Raw genomic sequence first — 23243 nt, 5'->3', positions numbered from 1 at the left:
ATGGGGATGCTACAAGAGTTGTGAGTGTGAAAATCAGTCACAAGTCACTTTTTTCAGGGCCAATATAGCTTAGAACAGTCAGTTAATTAATAGCTGTATGTGAATAACTATTTGTACCATGTTGCATATTATATGGCATGTGAAGCTGCTAGAGTCTGTTCCTTGTGGGCAATAATACCGGAAATAGATAGGGCAATATAGACTGAAATGAATGCCATGCTAAACAGGAACAGGTGAATAGGAAGGAAGCAATATGAATCACGCTGAGTATTTATGATGTTACATAATCCAGTTCATAAAGGTTTAATGCAAATGATCTGTATCTTTGGCTCCTCTACTAAAATAGGTTTACAGCTTTTGGAAGAGATGAATGTATGAAATTAAAGGGAAATGTCATCGTCAGATTAAGAATCCATTTTATAAACCACATATTTACATACCACCGAGGCTTAGGTGAACAATGCTGTCTTAGTTATTAAATGTTATTTGTTCAAATTCTCAAAGATAGTCTGGGATCTAAAACAAAGTTGGAGATCAAACAAAGTAAATCTATTAACCATAGTGCCAGTGCCTTTTCAGATCGACAAAGGATAAAATATTTTTGAAAGAAAAGGAAAGCCACCAAAAATTGTCACCACAAATTTTATGACAGAGAGGAGATGAAAAAAGGATGATTAAAAATATACCCAGAAATGCATAAATTTGTAAGCAGGAAAAAAATAATAATCATGTTTTACTTTTCTATCTGACACTTTAAATATTCTTTTTCTATCCTCCAAAAACCAAAACCAAAAAACAACCCAAACCCAATGAAATGCATTTTTTGGGAGGAAACCAACATTGAAAGGGAATTATTTGGGTATTTATTCAATCCATATCTGTACTTTCTTTTGGGAGCTGAAGATGATGGTCATAAAGATCCTTCTCCAGATTTTTCCAAAGCTAAAACTAAACCACACTGGTTCTCTTTGGTTCTTCAACTGGTTCTTATTGGTTCTCTCCAATCTCTCCAAGATTATATGAATGATAAACATCCTATTTATAAATCAAAGAATAAAAACTGACAAACATTTTAATGTAATTTCAGAGCAACTGGAGAGGTCCTTCCTTATTAAGATATCCAAGCAAATATAAGGTTGCTGCAGATTGACATTTGGAAGACAGTAATTATATCTAATAGTTTGAATTCATGTTTATAATTACTCTATAAATAGAACCAATAACAATGGTGAATACTGAACGCTAAGTATTAAGAATATTCAAGACTTATTTCCATAGTGTTAGTGGTCTACATGAATTATTGCACAAGCAGTATTTTTATCTACTGTGATATATTTATTTTATTTTATTTTTTAATATTTTTTACAGCTTCAGCATAGAACCAAATTATGACTTTCTCTACATCTATGATGGGCCAGACAGCAATAGCCCATTAATTGGAAGTTTTCAAGATAGCAAATTGCCAGAGAGAATAGAGAGCAGTTCATACTCAATGCATCTGGCTTTTCGAAGTGATGGATCTGTTAGTTTTACTGGGTTCCATTTGGAATATAAAGGTAAGTAACTGTAACTCTGTTGTTAATGTGGGTCGTAGATGTCGAAACACTTGGTCCAGCATAACTCCTTTACAGTTCTTATTTGCATTAAGCGAAGCATCAAATCATTTTGCTTATCTACTTTTTTTTTCTCATTTTACCTTATTTGTTTAATTCTTCTTTTATGTGACGTGATTGCTTACCTACATTATTTGGTATTTACATTAAATCAGAGGTCTTCAAATTTGGTAACTTTAAGACTTGTGGATTTCAACTCTGCTGGTTGTAGAATTCTGGGAGTTGAAGTCCACAAGCCTTAAAGTTGCCATGTTTGAGGAGTCCTGCATTAAATGGCTATAGGCAGTCCTCAACGTATGACAATTAAGGCTGGGATAATGGTCATAAATTATTGAGGTCGTTAAATAGGTCATATCTGTCCGTGCACTATTTTATGAGCATTATGTGAATGCAGTGGTTATTAAGCAAATCTGTTTTATCCAATCAGCATTCTTTTTCCTGGAAACCAGACATAAACAAAAGAAACCAGAAAAATATGCAAAAAATGATGGTCCTATGGTTATAGGAACCTGCAAAATGTGAGCCAGCGCCTAAATACTGAAATTAAGATCATGTGATTGCAGCCATCGGAACTCCAAAATTAGTTATAAGAACTTTTTGTGAGTCTGTTATAACTTCTAACAGTCTTTAAGAAAATAGTTGTAAAGCAAGGACTAACCTTTTCCCCCCAAAATAAAACTCAACTGGAAAATAAGCCTTAGCATGATTTTTTAGGATGCTTGTAATATAAACCCTACCCCCAAAATAATCCCCAGTTAGGTTTCTCAGCCAGATGGATGCATTTAGTAATATATTTCTCTGAAATTAAGCCCTAACCATAAAATAAGCTCTAAATGTATCTTTTGGAGCAAGAATTAATATAAGACCTGGCCTTATTTTGGGGCTAACACAGAACTTATAAAAAAGCTCTTTGATGTTAAAAACATCACAGTGTGGTGACAACCTCAGGACCTCACTGTTTTTGATATTGTGACAAAAGCATGTCACAGTGTTATAGCATTGTGCTTCAAACTCTGGTTCTTGTGTGTGGTCTGTAGCCTCAAAACACAAATAGAAAAGAGACAAGCATTAAACTAACACAATACAACTTTCATCAGTCTGAGCCTTATACTGCTTTTCTGTTAGAAATCACAAAAAGAAATCAAATAAAAAAATGAAACACTCTATCCTTTAAAATAATTTTGATTACTTTGTGTTTTTGTTTTATGGAAGTGAGAGAAAAGGAAATAATTAGAGCATCTTAATCTTGTTTAGCACAAGGGAAATAAAGATCTAAGATGCTTTTGACATCTTTCTTTGCAAAGATTATTTTGGATTACCTGATGGCATAACATGTACTTTGAAAAAGAAATGATGCTTATAATTGTTTTGCTGGTTGTCTCTTATGGGTATGTCATATTTTAAAAATTCAGTACATCAAATTAAATGTGGTGTTCTAACAGCAGTGTTATCTATTCCCTCTGCTCAAATTAAAGCCAAGTTACGTGAGTCATGCTTTGATCCTGGGAATATTATGAATGGTACAAGACTTGGAATGGATTACAAACTGGGATCAACAGTCACATATTATTGTGATGCTGGCTATGTTCTTCAAGGATACTCTACACTTACTTGTATCATGGGAGATGATGGAAGACCTGGATGGAACAGAGTCTTACCTACTTGCCATGGTAAGATTTTGAGAAGAATTTTAGTATTTGTTTACTCATTCCCTCATCCATCCATCCATCCATCCATCCATCCATCTATCATGGTTTTGCTTTTATGGGTGCATGATGAAATGTATGACTTACATAGATATTTACATTAAGTTTTGTTTTTTCTCCTTTGTTACTTTCACATGCTGGTATGTATTGCATCAGAGTGGTTCTTATGAATGCAACACCAAAGTACAGTGGTACCTCTACTTAAGAACTTAATTCATTCCGTGATCAGGTTCTTAAGTAGAAAAGTTTATAAGAAGAAGCAATTTTTCCCATAGGAATCAATGTAAAAGCAAGTAATGTGTGCAAATCCATTAGGAAAGAAATAAAAGCTCGGAATTTGGGTGGTGTTGTACATACTCCTGGTCAGTTGGAGGATGATGAAGAGCTTGAGGACTCTGATACAAATAGTGTTTATGAATTAGTGGTAGGCCCTGGGTTACAGGTATTAGAACAGGTGGGAGGCCAGCCACAGGATGTTGCTATGAGTCCAGAATCTAGTGAGGAAGAAACAGACGTTCGCTGGGTCAATCCTCAATTCAGAAGGGTCCAAAAACGCAAGGAACAGGTGTTCGGAAAAAATATATTAAGGAGAGGAATGGGTTAAATACTGGAGTAATGTCTTTGGTACGTCAGGGGGCCAGTGGGGAAGAAGGGTGGAGTTTCAATGTTGTAGTGCTAAAATGAAATGTGTTTCTTTCCAGCTCTCGAGCGAGCAAGTTCATTCTGTGTTATTTTACAGTAATTCCTGCTGCTTTTGAATCATGCTGTGAGTACATAAATCTTGGGAGACGGCAGAGGCGGGGAGGAATGTATGTGGAATGTAATTAAGAGAGATAATGGGAGAAAAGGAATATGCTAGTCTGAACTGCATTTTGAATATGGAAGTGAAAAGAATAAAAATGGAGTTTCTTTGTTTATGAAATACTGCATTTAGTAAGAGTTATTTTTAATAGCTAAAGTTCTACCAGAAACCAGAACAGGTGGGAGGAGGAAGAAGAGGAGGAGGACAGTCGCTGCCGAAGGAAGAAGGGGAGGGGAGGGGAATCAAAAAAATCCAAAACTTTAAGGCTTAAAAAAAAAGGGACTCTGAAGCAGCAAGGAGAAGCACGCGCCTCCCATACATCCGGTGTGAGGCTACCTCCCATACACTGCGTCAGAGAGAGAAACTCAGGCGGGCCAGAGGGGGGAACCTCCTGCTCCTTTGATCAAAAGGTGGTGGCTGTTGCTGCTGCTGCTACCTGCTTCCTTCCCATGCTGAAGGGCTCCCCTTTCCTTTCACTCGCTTGCTTTGTACCGGCGCCTTTCCTTCACTGTGGTGACTCCTCAGTTTGACTGAAGCCAAATTGATCCGGCCAGGGCGAAGCATCCTGTTTTGCCTTTCCGCACCCAGATGCTCCATGAGGCAACCTCACGCCACATATAGGAGTCAGTGTGAGGGAGTTACCACAGCAAAGTGGTTTATTCCCTCTCCAAGCGCCCATAGAAATGAAATCGCTTCTTTCGTTCTGGACTGCCAAAGCCTCTTTAAGCGCCACCGAAAGGCTCCTCTGGCAGCCCAGAAAAGCCCAAGATGGCCGGGATTAAAGGGGGAAGGGCAGGAAACTGGCCAGGCTTTGGTGCCACTCTCAAATTTCCTGGGAATTTTTTCTGGGCTCGGGTCCTTAAGTAGAAAATGGTTCTTAATAAGAGGCAAAAAAAATCTTGAACACCTGGCTCTTATCTAGAAAATTTCTTAAGTAGAGGCGTTCTTAAGTAGAGGTACCACTGTATTCTTCTCCTGTTTACCATTCAGTCATCTGGAATGCTGTCTGAAACAACAAAAACACAGATGGAACAGAGGGGTGGGGAGAGCAAGAAAATCATTGTACATATTTTCTGGAAAAACATTAAGAACCCTGATGTTAGATGAATGTCAGTGTCACATCACAAAATACTCTAAATGGAACTAGTTCTCAGACAATTTTATGTTTAATCTAAGATTTTATAGTAGATACCATTCAGAGTGGTCAGTCATCAGAACATTACTATCCTGAGAAGCTGGAAGAAATGAATTTTGCATTGTACCAATATCGAAGCAGTTTTTTCAACATGCTGCCCATAATGATTACTTGAACTACAAAAACTATTTCATTGTATATCAGAACTAGTGATGGGCTCCTACGGGAATGGTAAGGAACGCAGCTCCAGTAGCAAAATTTGGAGCTCCACCCCAGAACACCCAATTTGCACTGTAAGAGGTTGAAACAAAATGCGTAAGCCACGCCCACAGTGTGGTAGTAAAAATTTTGGTAGCCCATCACTGATCAGAACTAAAAATAATAATTATGTACCATTTCATTCCATTGTATTTCATAACTCAAAAAGATTGAAGTTCTGAAATGACCTTAGTTAAGTATTATATTTTTGTTAATAGATACATTTTTTGTTCAGATACTGCAGAATGGTTTGATTTTCTGAAATAAGCTCAGTTGGGACACGTATAAGTGGCAAAACAAGAACACTAACAGCACCTGTTGGTATTCATCCAAACATTTTTTTAGAAATTTATGTATATTTTAGGCAGGGAAGGCCTATCTTTATGAAACTCAGTTTAAAATCATTTCTCTTAATGGTTGCTATAATTAATTTTGGAAACAAATAGCTAGATTGAAAGCTTTAAAACTCCCTTGCAAAAGCACATTTCATTTTCTCTTACTCATATTGTTTGAATTAGATTCCTTTTAAAATTACATTTAAGGTATGGGATTTTAAAAAGGCCTTAAAACACTTATTTTTCTTTGGACTTATATGAAAGAAGCATTTTTATTTTCACAGCATTGCTTACTGATGAAAATTATGGTGATGTAGGAATTACAGGTTTTTAATTTATTATTTTTACATTATGGTATTGATAGTAGTTTATAGCCTGTTGTGATTTATATTGCTTTTCTTATAGAGCAAAAATGCAACTATTAAATAGTGAGTCTAGTTAATTTATCACAAGAGGTCAGCAATTATTTCTAGCTCTGGGCAATATTGCACAGATATTGATTTGGCTTCTATGGCCCTTTCTAATGGTTTTTTTTTTCTTGGAAGATGAGTATGAGTGAATGATACCCATGAAACTACTGCATCTGGGAAGCTATGGTCCAATATAAAAATTGAAGTAGGACTATCTCAAAAAGCCCGATTCAAAAATCCATGCCAATTTTTTTGGCAAAAAATCACAAGGTCTTGAAGATTGTCAGGATTAAGAATTAAAAATCAAGGGATACTGCAAGACCATACTGAGAATAATAAAAGGAAAACTAAGGGGAATATGGGATGAGGTGAACTCTAATATAGAAAGTGTTTTATATTTGCTTTCTGGGGGGAAAAACACTAATCCTGGAATTGTTTACTGCAGCTTTACCTTATATGCCAAACTAATTCAACTCATTTAATAGGGTGCGTGACTATTTATTATATAGCCATTAGCAATAACACTTAAATACCGCTTCATAGTGTTTTACAAATGTCTCTGAGGCCCATAAATAGTGTATAGCAGCGGTCCCCAAACTACGGCCCGCGGGCCGTATGCGGCCCAACGAGGTCTTTTAACCGGCCCGTGGCAAGCTCACGAGATTTTACTGGTCGATAAAAGAAGCTCCCGAATCTCCTGTCAACTCACCGCGGTCGGCTGCTCAGCGAGGAGAAGGTGGAGAGGCAAGGGGGCGGGGAAGAAAGTGGGACTGCAATTGGCCCCTTCCTTTGTCGCCTTTAGGGAGAGAAACTGTTGCTGCCCTATGGCAGAGCAGCAACAGTTCCTCTCCCTAAAGGCGAGAAAGAAATTGGCCAATTGCAGGCCCGCTTTCCTCCCCGCCCCCTTGCCTCTCCACCTCCTCCTCCCCTCCTCCTCCGCGGTGAGTGGACGCGAAATTCATGAAAAGGCGATTGGCAATTGAAAAACTGTCCACTGAAAGTCACAGCTAAGTGCACCATGGCTAGGTTTGTGTGTGGGGGGGAGGCAGCTGCTTGAAAACCCCTGACCTCCATCGCCTCCCCCCCACGGCACAAGGCGAGCACACCTCGCCGCTGACACAGGCGGCGGGGACTGCCCTGTCCCCCTGCCCCCCCTGCGTAAAACTACGCAGCCCCAGATCGCTCGCTTCTCCAGCCTGCAAAGCCGACTGCCCGGCTTTGCTGGCTGATGCAGGAAAGGAAAGCGTCACATTTAAAAAGCACGCCACTTTCTGGGACTGCGGCGCCGTGGTGGCCTTCAAGCGCGGCCCTTCACGGCGCCCCACCACCCGTTCCTGCAGGAAGAGATCGGGCACTTTACCGGGAGGTGGAGGCGGCTGGGTGCCGGGGAGGGCGAAGGAGTGGACGCGCCTCTCAGCTGCAGAGCGGAACGGGGTGGAGATCAGCGGCGGAGTCCGGCGCTGGGGCCATGCGGGACCGCTCATCCAGGCACGCGTGGCCCGGCAAGCCTGGATGAGCGGTCCCGCATGGCCCCAGGCCCCCAACGCCGGACTCCGCCGCTGATCTCCACCCCCGTTCCGCTCTGCAGCTGAGAGGCGCGTCCACTCCTTCGCCCTCCCCGGCACCCAGCGTCCGGCCCCACGCCGCCTCCACCTCCCGGTAAAGTGCCCGATCTCTTCCTGCAGGAACGGGTGGTGGGGCGCCGCGAAGGGCCGCGCTTGAAGGTCACCAAAGCGCCGCAGTCCCAGAAAGTGGCGTGCTTTTTAAATGTGACGCTTTCCTTTCCTGCATCAGCCAGCAAAGCCGGGCAGTCGGTTTTGCTGGCTGGAGAAGCGAGCGATCTGGGGCTGCGTAGTTTTGCGCAGGGGGGACAGGGGGACAGGGCAGTCCTCGCCGCCTGTGTCAGCGGCGAGGTGTGCTCGCCTTGTGCCGTGGGGGGGGAGGCAATGGAGGTCAGGGGTTTTCAAGCAGCCACCTCCCCCCCACACAGAGATAAGAGAGAGAAAGAAAGAGAGGGACAGAGAGAAAGAAAGAGGGACAGAGAGAAAGAAAGAGAGGGACAGAGAGAAAGAAAGAGAGGGACAGAGAGAAAGAAAGAGAGGGACAGAGAGAAAGAAAGAAAGAGGGACAGAGAGAAAGATAGAGAGGGACAGAGAGAAAGAAAGAGGGACAGAGAGAAAGAAAGAGAGGGACAGAGAGAAAGAAAGAGAGGGACAGAGAAAAAGAAAGAGAGGGACAGAGAAAAAGAAAGAGAGGGACAGAGAAAAAGAAAGAGAGGGATAGAGAGAAAGAAAGAGGGACAGAGAAAGGGAGAGAGAGAGAGAAAGAAAGGGAGAGAGAAAGAGTGAGTGAGAGAAAGAGAGTGAGTGAGAGAAAGAGAAGAGAGAGAGAAAGAAAGAGAGGGGGGAGAGAAAGAGGGAAAGATAGAGAGGGAGAGAGAAAGGAAGAGGAGAGATAGAAAGGGAGAGAGAGAGAAAGGAGGAGACAGAGAGAGGGAGAGAGAAAGAGGGAGAGATATAAAGAGAGTGAGTGAGAGAAAGAGAGAAGAGAGAGAAAGAAAGAGAGAGAGAGGACAGAGAGAAAGAGAGAGAACTAGAAAGACAGAAGGACAGAGAGAAAGGGAGAGAGAGAGAAAGAGGAAGAATAAATATTAAATATTGTATTTGTTCCCATTTTGTTTTTTACTTTAAATAATGTATGTGAAGTGTGCATAGGGATTTGTTCACACGTTTTTTTAATAGTCCGGCCCTCCAACAGTCTGAGGGACAGTGAACTGGCCCCCTGTGTAAAAAGTTTGGGGACCCCTGGTGTATAGAATCAGCAGAATGATACTGTGTTCTCATTTTACCAAACTCAGAAGAATAAAAGATGAAATTAATCAGATCCAGTCAGAATCGAACTTCTGACAGTGAGCAATGAAAAGTCAGTTAGCTTTGTATACTGCGTTTTAACTACTGTGCCACCACGGCTCATATAATGTGCCCAGTAATGGGCAGCCAAAATGTTTACTGCCACACTGTGGGTGTGGCTTATTTTGTGGGTGTAGCTTGATGGTCACGTGACTGGGTAGGAGTGGCTTGAATTATCATCATCGTTCAAGTGAACTTTAAGTCCTTGAATTACAATCTCACCAGTGTCGCTCTCTGTGGTGACAATTTGCTTCATATTTCCCATGCTGTACTTCCTGGGCCACCCCCCCACCTCAGGCTGGGTAGCTAGGCGAATGGGTGCCAATCAGCTGTTGAGAAAAGATGGGGGAGGAAATGGGCCCCCTGCAACTCCTGCTGGTCTCCCTGCTGTTTTCAGAGGAGGATAGGAGGGTGGGATGATCAGCTGGAGCTGGGCACAGAGCTTCATTTTTGTTGTGAGCCGCCCCGAGTCCTCGGAGAGAGGTGGCATACAAATCAGATAGATAGATAGATAGATAGATAGATAGATAGATAGATAGATAGATAGATAGATAGATAGATAGATAGATAGATAGATAGATAGATATAATGAATGAATGAATGAATGAATGAATGAATGAATGAATGAATGAATGAATGAATGAATGAATTTCCATTGGTGGAACTACGTTCCATACCGTCCTGCCTACTGCCCACCCCTGACTGTGCCTCATCTTCAGGGATTACGATACAATTAGCAATTTCTCTGCTATGCCTGAGGTTTGACTACACTTGCCCTATCCCCATTTCATGAAGTATTTCAGATTTCAATAGAAGATCATACAATATGTGTAGCTTGAGGTTGAACTGTGGGGTCCTTGGTTATTTCTTGGCTGTTTGACTGCAAAGTTTATACAACAACCAAGAGAGAACCAACAAAGTCACATTTCTCATATTTCCTTAGTCTTTGTGTATGTACACAAAGCAAGATAGGCATGTCCTTTTACATAATTGCTAAAACTTGATAAACCATCATCTTTTAGCAATTTGATAGGATTAAATGAGATCTTGGCATTTGTGCATATTTTATAAGGGTTGATGTTTTTGCTGTCTGCGCCTAAGCAAATTTGTAAGTCCGTGACTTACGTGCTGTGACATTCTGGTGTCACTCAACTTGTATTTTTATGTAAGTACCTGACATTTTACTTCTGAACCCAAAGAGTAGGTTTCCAGGTGCAGAATTGCCCTGATTAAATGAGCTGGAAAGGAGATGCTACTGAATTGCAAAGAATCCAAGTAATAATCTATTATTCTAGACAGGAATCAATGAGAGGGGGGAGGGGGAGGGAAGGAGGGAAGGAGAGAGAGAGAGGATGGCTGGATGGCTGGCTGGCTGGATGGATAATGTAGGTAGGTAGGTAGATACTTTGAAACAACATAAATTTCAATTCACGATTTATAAATTGTACAGTAAACTAAATACAGTGATACCTTGTGTTACAAACTTAATTGGTTCCGGGACAAGGTTCTTAAGATGAAACGTTTGTAAGACTAAACAATGTTTCCCATAGGAATCAATGGAAAAGCGATTAATGCGTGCAAGCCCAAAATTCACACCTTTTGCCAGCCGAAGCACCCGTTTTTGCGCTGCTGGGATTCCCCTGAGGTTCCCCTCCATAGGAAACCCCACCTCTGGACTTCTGTGTTTTTGCGATGCTGCAGGGGAATCCCAGCAGGGGAATCCCAGCATCGCAAAAACAAGTGCTTCGCTGTCAACGGAAGTCCGGAGGTGGGGTTTCCCATGGAGAGGAGCCTCAGGGGAATCCCAGCAGCGCAAAAACGGGTGCTTCGCTGGCAACGGAAGTCCGGAGGCGAATCATCCCAGCGGCGGCGGTGGGTTTGTAAGGTGAAAATAGTTTGTAAGAAGAGGCAAAAAAATCTTAAACCTCTGGTTTGTATCTCGAAAAGTTTATATGACGAGGCGTTTGTAAGATGAGGTATCACTGTACTGCCTTCATCAATTCAATATCCTACCATAAAGTTTTGAAAAAATATATTTTCCCCTAAATTAAACTAAGAAATAAATAAAACATTTACTTCAAATATTTCTCAACTTTGCCTGTAGCTTCAGGGATATGTTATCTGTCCCTGAAGCCTTTTTCATAAGAAAGTAACCCAGAGGAAGTCCATAGCCTCATTCTATCATGAATGGATGCAAACATTAACCGAATAAATATACTGAATCATTTGGCATTTCATGATAACTATTAAAAATAAAATAATTGTTATTTTATCACATTATATTTTTTCACATAGGATAACATAATCTCTTTGTCAGTGTCATCAAGTGCACTTACTTTCAATCATACTATGTAAGTTTTACTTTTCATGAAACTATTATTTATTGTGTATAAGTTAGCACTTTATTGCTCAGTGTGGTGGAAAACCCATTTCATGCTAAGAAGAATTTACATCATTTTGCAATTCTTGCTGAGTCCAAAGGCAAAAATGCCATACATTTTTCTTCCTTTTTTTTAATATTAAGTCTACCAGTTCTTATTTATTTTTGAGAAAGAAGAATTATCTCTGAGAGACTACCACTCACAAGTAGCTGACAAGTATTTATTCTTGCAAATATGTACAAAACACAAAGTATTCCTCATTAGACTTATACTCTAAACTTTAGATTACTTGCAGTTTCTAGTAATATGTTCTTTCAAGCAGAAGAACAGGAAAAACCTTCCAAACAGTAAAAAAAAAAAAATTCCAAAAATAATAATAAAAAAGAGATGGAGACACACACGAACCGGCACAGGCTGATCCAGTTCAGTGACATCACCAGCGGGCCGCTACTGGTTCAGGTGATCTGGTCCGAACATGGAGGAACCCACCTCTGGTTCATGGCCTTCATTCTTAGACAGAAAATATTATGAATATGAATAATAACCTATATGACTTATAAAGCCCTACATGGAATCGGACCAGAATAACTTCGGGACCGCCTTCTGCCGCACGAATCCCTGCAACCGATTAGGTCCCACAGAGTTGGCCTTCTCTGGGTCCCGTGAAAAAAACAATGTAGTCAGACGGGACCCAGGGGAAGAGCCTTCTCTGTGGCGGCCCCAGCCCTCTGGAATCAACTCCTCCTAGAGATTAGGACTGTCCCCACCCTCGTTGCCTTTCGCAAACTTCTGAAAACCCACCTTGGGGAAAACCCACCTTGACAAATTGACATATCCCTAGCTGTTCCATTTATGCATGGTTTGCCTGGACTGTATGATTGTTTTTTATAAGGGTTTTTAAAATTGTTTTTTAATACTGTTTTGTATCTCATGTATTATTTGTTGTGACCCTCTCCAAGTCCTCGGAGAGGGTGGCATATCTAATAAATTATTATTATTATTATTATTATTATTATTATTATTATTATTATTATTATATCTTCACCCAAGAGAAAACCATGCATTCTCATTGTAATGTATATACAGTATTTTATCTGAATGGAGATTGTCCATGGAGATTCGCACTGTCCCTACTATCCTAGCCTTCCAGAAGGCCTTAAAATCTCACTTGTGCCAGAAGGCCTGGGGCCGCTGAGCTTTAAAATTTGCTCCAGGCATTAATTTGAAGTTGGCTGGGGTATGAACGAGTATGAGTGTGAGTGTATGATTTTAAATGGGTTTTAGATTATTAATTGGCTTTTTCAATTATTAATATTGGACTTGTATTTGAATTAGTTTTGTATTTTGTGTTTTTATATTGTAAGCCACCCTGAGTCCTCAGAGCGGGGTGGCATATAAGTCCAATGAAATAAGTAAGTAAGTAAGTAAGTAAGTAAGTAAGTAAGTAAGTAAGTAAGTAAGTAAGTAAGTAAGTAGTTACAATCATTGCCAATCCAAGCCAAATCAAAATTATTTGATATAGTTTTGATTTTCTTTTCCACATCAAGAAATAATCTAGGGAGTTTTTTTAGGAATACTGGTTAAATTTGTTGATTTCTCTTTGAACATAGTTAATACGCAAAACAGATGTTAATTTACCATCATAATTTATCTTTTCCCAAACAATAACAGCTGCAGCAGTGACCACAACTGTATATGTTGAAATAGGAAAGAAGGAAATGAGCCTACGAAAATAGTTTCTATCTATTCCTCCCTTGTTTACAGTTTGTCCAAACCAAACCATTTTTATCCAGGGTTGGCCCAAAAATGCAAACTTCTGATATACAAAACTACCCAAAGGGTAGAAAAATGCATAAGTGATACATCCACCTCGATAGGAAAGTGCATTCCATCAAATTCTTTCATCCCACTTCCTTTAGATTTTAATGGATGAGTTAAGAGTCTGATGGGGGTGAACAAATGTCTATTTGCTGCATTAGAATAATGTAGAGCAGGGACACAAGTGGAATTCTTATAATTCCCCTACTGGTTCACCCAGCATGCACATGCTCGCTTTGGCACTGCACACCTTTTGCGCATGCCATTTTATCAGGCACACGCCAATTTTCAAGAGCCCAACTCTAGAGTAAAATATCTCTTTAGTTCACTCTTCTACTTATAAGAGTGAATAACAACAAAATCACCTTTTCCCAGTTTTATAGAAAGCAAATAATCTTTTAATGTGGGTTAAAAGATAATCTGTATGCCTGTAACACAACCACTGAATAGGGGAAATGTGCAGATATGTTTATTTAACTCATTTAAAAACTAAAAGGCAATTTATTTCAAGATGTTTTAAAGAATAATGTTACTGGGTGACAATTTGTATAGAGTTGTACTTTAGGGTCATAATAAAACATTGTACTGTCTATGCTGGATAAACTTCTCTGCTGCAGTTAGAAATAAAATAAGTATTATGCTAAAATATTCCTGGGCTCAACTTTATTTGAAATTAATACTTTCACATAAGACTGAGCCACTAGATAATGTAATTAAAGCTTTATTATTGTTCAATTTTATTGCAAATTCCATATGTAATTTGACACAACGTACTGTTTTAATATTGTGTTGAAAAATATAATAGAATTTGCATATCAAATTTACTTCATTTAAAAATGTTTGGTTATGAAAATGCTTTTTAGTATCTTCCTCAGTTTACACTTTATATAAATGACCTTGTATGTATCTAAATTTTAAACATTTTATTCAATATGCATTTAGTAGTGGAAGAAAATAAATCAATATTTAGTCTTGTGCATTTCACAATCTGAATTTCAAATCCACTTATTTCTAGTGTTATAGCACTATAACTTTTAAGCAACAAAGAACTGCAGTATGGTATATATTAGATATATACCCTTTATAAGTTTAGATAAAAATAAACTCTCTTGGAATAATTTGAATAAATAAACACTGCTGATAAGTACTCCATATGAGTTCATTCAAACGTATGGAGTAGAATTCATTTGCACCCAGGTATGCCACAACAACAACAACCTTTATTGTCATTGTACATATATAAAACAAAATTGATGTAGCCTCTACTGGTGCAATCCATACCAAAATACAAAACAATATAAATAGTATAGAAAATGGTCCTTATATGCTGTAAATTATTAGGGAGAAACCAGTTATATGTTTTCATATATGCATGGAGTGATTGTATTAGGAGTATGACAGCCCATGGATTTTTAAAAAAACTATTTTTATATCTGTTTGTCCAGCTGGCTATACATCTGCCCAATGGTAAAAGTTAGAAAAGACACTGACCTGAATGTGAATCATCTCTAAGTATCTTACTTTCTCTGCTGAAACAACACAATATGATCCAGTGCTGTTAGGGGGCAACCAATGGTTTCTGAATTAATCCGAATTAATCTTTGTAGTACCTTCCTGTCCGCAGCTGTTGAACCAGTGTACCATATTGTTATGCAGTATATAAGGATACTTTCTATTGTAGACCATTGTTTATTTTATTTATTTTGTTTATCAGACATGCTAACAAAGCACTCCCAAGAATTTAAAAGAATATATACACTGGGACAGGTTTCTCTGTGCTTCCGAAAATCCAGCACCATCTCTTTTGTCTTGCTAGTATTTAGATGTAGGCTGTTTTTTGAACACCGTGTAGATAATTTCTGGAGTTCTCTGTATGATTCATCCCCTCCCCTTAGATTATGTAATGACAATTCCTGGTCTTTACCCTGCCTCTTCATCTTTCCACTCTGTCTCTCCACAAACCCCCAAAATTTGCTCCAGACACAAATATCACTTACTACTGTTAATGGTTGATATGGGTTGCTGCCAGTGTACTAGATATTAATCAAGTATTCTTAGTCATGGTACCAAATACCCCAATGAAAATGGGTATCACTGTTAGATGTTTCATCCATAGCTGTGTAGTTTCAATGGCCAGGTTGTGATATTTTGTAATTTTTTCCAGTTATTTGTCTTTGACATTTCCTGGTACAGCGATATCAATAAACTGCACTCTTTGGCCCTCAACCACTGTGATATTTGGCATGTTGTGTTCCAAATGAGGATCTATCTGTATTTGAAAGTCCCGCAGGGGACTGTCTCATTTTCAGTAACTTTTTCCACTTTGTGCTCCCCTGACTTTTCAGATACAGGTATGTCATATTTTTTACATAATGACCAGTTTTTACAATGTTCTGTTGTTTTCATAATGTTCTCTGTTTTCACAGCCTGCAGCAATTTTTCTGTACTTTGGTTCACATAATCATTCAAACTTCGTTTTTCTTCTTCTACAGTTTGATGGATTTGCAATAGCTCTCTGCCTCCTATTTTTCTTGGCAGGTACAACCTGTTGATTGCTGCAGGCTGTGAAAACAGAGAACATTATAAAAACAACAGAAACAAAGGAAGAATATAAGAAAAACAGCTGGATGACATATTAAATAGATGGAAAACCAAAGCTTTGCATGGACAACACTTAAAAAACATTGAAGGAAAATGTGATGACAACCTTACATGGTCATGGCTTAAGATGGGAACCATCAAGAAAGAAATGTAAGGTTTAATACTTGCTGCTCAAGAACAAGCACTGCAAACTATTTCCATGAAAGTGAAGATACAAAAATCCACTGACAATCCAAACTGTTGACTTTCCAACGACAAAGTTGAAACTGTTTCACATTTAATATGTGAATGCAGCAAAATCATGCAAAGTGATTACAAAGCTAGACATGATCAAATTGCTATCTTAGTCTACTGGTCATTATGTAAAAAATACTATATACCTGTATCCAAAAAGTCATGGTAACACAAAGTGGAGAAAGTCACTGAATATTAGATGGTGAAGATCTTGTGGAACTTTTGAATACAGACAGATATTCATTTGGAAAACAACACTGTATATATCATAGTTGTCATGGGCTGAAGAATACCGTTTATTGATATTGCTTACCAGGAATGCCAGTCGAAGAAAAAAAAGCTGAAAAAAGTTATGAAATATCATGACCTGGCCATTGAAGCAACACAGCTATGGATGAAACATGCAACAGTGAGACCCATTGTAACTGGGGCATTTGGTACCACATCCAAGAATTTTTACAAACGCGTCAAGAAATTGCAGCTTCCCGCAAGAAACACCAGCGAAATTGCAAAAGAAACAATAACAAAACTGTGCTACTTGGAACTTCATATATTTTAAGAAGATACTTGGTTGATACCCAGGATATTGGCAGCAACCTGAATCAACCATTAGCACCAGTCAGTGGTATTTGTAACACATTTTAAAATGTTCAGTTGACTGAGTTTTATGTTTAATCAATAAAGGAGATAATTTCAAATACAGATGGATTTTGACTTTCGAATACAGAGGGATCGTCATTTGGAACACAACACACCAGATATGATGGTTATAGAGGGCCAAAATGTACAGTTTATTGATATTGCTATAGCAGGAGATGCCAGAGTCAAAGGAGAAGAACTGGAAAAGGTTATGAAATATTACGACCTGGACATTGAAATTACACGGCTATGGATGAAACGTGTAACAGTGATTACCCATTGTCATTGGGTATCTGTCCAAGAATTTTACAAAACACATCAAGCAATTGAAACTTGCAATAAACTATGCTATGCAGAACATCATATATTTTAAGAAGATACTTAGGACACTGGCAGTAACACATATCAACCATTACCACCAGTCAATGGTATTTGTGACACTTTTTAAAATGTTCAGTTGACTGAATTTCATGTTTAATTAATAAAAGAGTTGATGGTGATAATCATTAACATCATCATCTGGTAAAGGCAAGGAAGGGTGATACCAATAGTAATAGGTGCCTTAAGTGCAGCCCCAAAAGAAGTGGAGCACCACTTGAACACTATAGGTATTGCCAAATTTCCCATTAGTCAATTTCAAAAGGCAGCTTTACTTGGAACTGCTTCCATCCTTCAAAAATATTTGCAACACCATCAAACATCCAGATTTCCCTATCTCAGGTCCTTGGCAAGGGAGACAAAAATGCCAAACCCAGTCTGAACATCTGGCTGACTGTGCAATGAGTACTACTACTACTACTACTACTACTACTACTACTACTACCACCAATAATAATAATAATAATAATAATAATAATAATAATAACAACAACAACAACAACAACAATAATAATAATAATAAAATAATAAAATAATAAAAATACATCTGCTGTCCAATCAATAAGGACTCTGGTTGGTTTTTCACTATTTACTATACCAGAATTTCTGGACAATTTTTTGGATAATATTTATTGCTCTTATTAAGAGTATCAAAGAGAAGTTATCAGCATTAATATTTTCAGTACTTATTTTTTAAGATTAAGAACTTTTATATAAAGATAAGTGCCATACATTTTATATCTACATTTTACATTGCATAGGTTTCACTATTGCTACTAAAATATATTTCTTGTTATGTTATTATATATAATAAAATTGCATTATATTATATATAATGCAATGCAATACAATGCAATGCAATATTGGGTATATTATTATTGGTACATTATTTTGTACATTAAAAAATTCAATATGAAACAAAGATATGATTACAACAAAGAAATGAGATTCAAGGAAGCCTGTCTTCTGCAGACAGTATCTGTGGAATGCTGCTATCCTAAACTTTGTGTTTTAAGGGCTATGTGTATTTTGTTAATTTGGATTGCTCTTTTGATCTGAGTAAATCCTTTCACACAATGTCTTTATTCAAATACTGTTTTTTTTAAAATGACATTAAACATTAGGAGAAAATATTTTATATACAGAATAGATATCTCAAGAGCAAGTTAAAAGAATGAGGTTTTTTTTAAAAAACTACTTGTTATGTGATATAAATACAAATGTATGTGCCTCAGGTTTTATCATTTGCCTCTACCTCTTCTCCAGTTCCTTTGAATGACATATTTTTCACAGAAACATTTCATAAAATAAATACAGTACAAATAACTTAGAAAGGCCACACTAAGGCATCTTAATACCTTTGAGCAGCAACCTCTGATGATTGCTTAGCAAAATGTGCTTCTATTTGGTTCTTTTGACGACAGTAATATTTACTGGACTATTTGACGCCACTGTTTGAGAGAGAGATTTGGGCTCTAGTGTGAATCTAATAGTGATGAAAGGTTTGAATGAAAGATGAGGCTTCATAAAAAGCATTCTGTATAGCAATGTTAAGCAGTCTTAAAGGCAACTTTAAGATTCATTGACTTTAACTGGCAGAATTCTCCAGCCAATGTAGCTGGCTGGGGAATTGCGCTGGAAGGGGGGTGAGAACACGGAGACAAAGCTGGGTTTAAATTGGGTCACTTTACTAATGGAATATAAATTTAATTAATTAATCAAACAATAACTCGGACCTGCAGAGGTCACTAAGAACTTTGGGGTGGAAATGATGTCATAAAACTTTCCTTGGCAACTATGGGCGTAGCTCCTTGCTGATCCTCACCTGGATCCTAGCCATGCTACGCATGTGGGGAGGCTCACTGTCCAATCCCTGACTGGTAATTGGATGGGGCGAGACCCAGGGGCACCTCCTCCCCAATTGCTCAGGCTGGTGATGACGCCATGAGCTCTTGGAGAAAGTCTGCCCATCATCTCCAAAGTTGTCAAAAGGAGAACATGCAGTTGCTAACCACCGCCCAATTTCCGCCCCTAACCTGCCAAGGAGATCTCTATCTTGCCCCCCTGACTCCCCGCTCAACCTGTGTCAGCTCCCACAGGGACCTCTGCAGGCCCTGTAAAAAGATGGTGTTACCTTTCTCTGACAGGTGAACACCGTTGGCATGATAAAGTCATGGCTTGTCGATGCTAATGTGGGGATGTGGAACAACTATGCCCCCTAGCTCTAAAACAATTTTGCCTATGGCCTTATTCACCTTTGTTCTAACCCTGTGAATAGCCCTCGGGGAGATGGCATCCCTCCAAATGTCCCTTGGAAGAATCTCAGACCATACCACTTGCGTGGAAGGCCAAGCAAGACAGAGAGCTCGCAGGTCCTCATGGGCAGATAACTGCCAGGCTCCCCAACACACAAAGGTCATTTTCCCCAAGGTGCAAGACCAATTACTTGGTTGAACCCGCCCAAGAGCAAAGGTAGGATCCCCTCCCAATGCATGCCTCTCTGTTCAAGCCAGATGACATTGACCCAATGGCCCAAGAACAGCTTGGTCCCAACAGCTGATCTTGCTGCACTCCAACTGGCCCGGAATATCCTGCTGTGGCCACACAGCAGCACCATTGGCTTCTCCCAAAAGGTCTATCTATAGGGTAGAAAAGAAGGTTAGACATGTCCGGTAGTTGGTCCCCTTGCACCAGGGCCTGCACATAAGTTCTAAAGGCTTCTGACCCAGCTATGCCGAAGAAGGCCTCACCCAGAAACCCTCCCAAGTAGGCTACCCAGGGGAGGTAGGGGGGAGTTTACTTTTCTGCAAAGGCAGACAAAGTTAACGGTCTGAATAGGCAGCAAGTTAAAGGCATGAAGAGGCTGCAAGTTGAAGGTCTAAATAGGCCGCAAAGGTGGGAGGTCTGATCAAGGCCAAAAGGAAAGGCCCCAAAGTAGAAGGGAGGGGGCCTGAATGTAAAGGCTGAAGGCCTAGATCAAATTGCTCTCCACCTGTGTCCGGCCTGCTAGGCTGTACCACATGGCTCCCTCATCGGCAAACACCAGCAGGTGTTCGCTCTTTGGCAGCTGAGGCAAAAAGGAGGCCCAAACAAGGTGCAGCCCCTTTTATAGGGCTCACCTGCCCTGCCCCCAGCTGCGTCACAGGCTTGCGCCTGACGTGCAAGGCCTGGGCCGGGATCTTGTGAAATCTTATGAGATCCCAGCCAAACAAGATGGCGGCTGCTCCGGAAGCCATGTTCCCCGGCTCCGGCGCAAATCCTGGCTAACCGGTAAATCGTCCGGCAGGTAATTCTGGGAGTTGACTTATATGTACCTGAAAGATTGAGAAATACTGCTAGATAGACACACTTACAAGTCAACGCAGTAGCTTTTGATTTTCAATCATTTGTTTAATGTTATTACAGCCATAAATTGAAGATTACCTGTAAAGCATTCTAATATTATTCCTCATCCTGCCTACCAAACCTGTCAATTGCATTGCAATAATTAAAAGGGATTATTTCTGTGTTTACTCCAAAAGTGAGAAAAACGTCATGAAATGTGTGATTTAATCCATTTATTTAGTTTTGAAAGTAGAGTTTATTTTGCTTATTTGTTAGCTCAACTTTTTCTTACCATATTGTAAAATAAATTGTCTTTTTCTTTGCAGCACCTTGCGGAATACGTTCCACGGGTTCTGAAGGAACAGTTTTATCACCAAATTACCCTAAAAACTATAGCATAGGACATAACTGTGTTTACTCAATTGCAGTTCCTAAAGAATTTGGTAAGTAGCAGGGTTTTTTCCCCTTTTATATGTATTGTATTGATACCATATTGCAGTTAAAAATCCAACATATCTTCTTTAATACAGTATTACAATTATTTTGTGGATAGAACTGTGTGATACATCTGAAACCTTCATTCAAACATATAAGTCTTATATTTGATTCCAACCATCAATTTGTTATCTAGACAAATGATCTCCGTTTCTCAGAGTGATGTCTTCAGAGATTTTGGAGTTCCAGAAAGTGATTGTGACCAATACATTGCTACCCACTTCAAATAATGAATTTTCACCGCCTACATTTATAAACACAATCAAACAATTATTGAGTGGGATTCTGACAATTCAAATCGCTAAGAATTGGAGCTATGCTGAATTTTTCAATGTGTGTTTTTCAAATAAGCTAACAATTATTTATTTTGTAAATGACAAAATAGATTAATGTATATTCTACTAAATATGGCCTCTTACATATTTGATTAGCTATCAAAGTAAAGTAATATATCTCAAGAACATCTTCAACATCAATCATTGGCTTTGAAATGTGAGCAAAATGGTATATTTTTATCCCTCCAGTTTTTACTTGCCTGCAGTATATGCAACATTTTTCACCCAATCATACCCATGAAAATATTGACAATAGTCTAGGACATTCTGATATCTCCTTCTAGTCAAGTCTAGTTGGTGACATCTTTGTAGAATTTCTTTGTAGCCTTGCTGATAAAAATATACTGACATATATGGTCAGTAGTCTCTTCTTTTCAATTTTCTAATTAAGTCTTTGTCCCTAAATGTGGATTTTTAAAGGTTAGATCCCCTATCCACTCAAGCTAGGTTAAAATGCTTTTATATAGAATATTATTCAGGAAAATTCACATGTAATAAAAGATGCAAAATTTGTTTTGCTATATTAAAATAGAATAGAAATTATGCAAACAAATGTTTGTGTGTTTGTGGGGTGGTAGGTATGTGTATACGTTTTGTTTGAAAATAACTGGTATACATAAAATAATGAGTTTTGCACTCTAATTATTTTCTCTTTCTGATTTTTTCCCTTCTGTTTTCCTTCAGTTCTCTGTCTCATTTATCTTTATTTCTTGAGATTTTCTTGATCCTTTTTGCCTTTGATCACATTGATGTTTTCTCAGAGTTTTGTCATATTTCATGTAACTACGGCGTTACTTTAATTCAGTGCAAATGCATTATTTGATAAGCTGATTTCGTATTCCTTGGGTTTCTCCCTTGGATTAATTTTTTCCCCCCAATTTCTTCTTCTTCAAACTCTTTCCCCTCCTTATGTGCATTTCCCATAACCTTGTGAAAGGGATATTAGAAAATAAGCCATATACTTTACTTTAATTGTGACATAATATTCACAGCTAGAGATGTCTTTAGCAGAGAGTATCTGTGGGATGCTGCTATCCTAACCTTTTTTTTAAATTGCTATGTGTATTTTGTTAATTTGCATTGCTCTTTTGATCTGGGTGAATCCTTTCACACAATGTCTTTATTCAAATACTGCTTATTATATGACACTACCTGTAAATCAGTGCTAATTAGTGATGGGTTCCTAATGGGTACAGTCAGGTACGCAGAAATGGTAGAAAAAAATTTGGTCAGGTATGCAGAACCAGTAGAAGAAAATTGATTTTTCCCCCTTCTGGACTCTGGGTATGTTTTTCCTATTGCAATAAATGAGGTTGAGTGTGTATAATTTTAGAAAAGCTGTGCGTACGTATGTGTGTGTACATACACATTAAGTTTATATAGTAGATAATGTATATTTTTGTGTGCCTGTGTGTAATAGGTATGTACACATATGGCGTATATACATAGAATTAAAGAGTATATTTTGGATGTTCAGTAATAGTAAATAGATAGGGAAATTGTATTCCTTTGAGGCAAGGAGAAATCAGGCACCCTAACCCTAATCCAAACCCTTGACATGAGTGATGTCAAGTTGGTTACCTTTAAGCCAGTCACATGATCTTTAAGCCACTCCCTGGTCACATAATCGTCAAGCCACTCCCACCGGGTCCCATAGCGATCAAGCCACACCCACAAAATAAGCTATGCCCATAGTGTGATAGTAAAATATTTTGCACCCTTTCACTGGTGCTAATGTATTTGTGTTTCCAAGTGTCTTCACAATCTTCAGAAATTCAGCACTGTTTATGGATATCATATGGATAAGACTTCATTTCCAGCATATTGATCTTAAATCCGTGACTCTCTCTTATCACCAGAGATGGTTCCG

The 23243-nt window shown here is 38.8% G+C and overlaps 1 protein-coding gene across 1 annotated transcript in view; it reads left to right on the top strand.

Annotated features, from left to right (window-relative positions):
* The window catches only part of CSMD3 (CUB and Sushi multiple domains 3), a 615639-nt gene that overhangs the window by 398515 nt on the left and 193881 nt on the right, over positions 1-23243 (top strand). Inside the window, 3 exon segments of the mRNA XM_070748648.1 lie at positions 1369-1556; positions 3089-3283; positions 20870-20986. Of these exon segments, the coding sequence (XP_070604749.1) occupies positions 1369-1556; positions 3089-3283; positions 20870-20986 (500 nt within the window).

Source organism: Erythrolamprus reginae, chromosome 3 (assembly GCF_031021105.1).
Source record: "Erythrolamprus reginae isolate rEryReg1 chromosome 3, rEryReg1.hap1, whole genome shotgun sequence".
NCBI lineage: Eukaryota > Metazoa > Chordata > Lepidosauria > Squamata > Dipsadidae > Erythrolamprus > Erythrolamprus reginae.
This window is presented reverse-complemented; position numbering and strand designations above follow the sequence as displayed.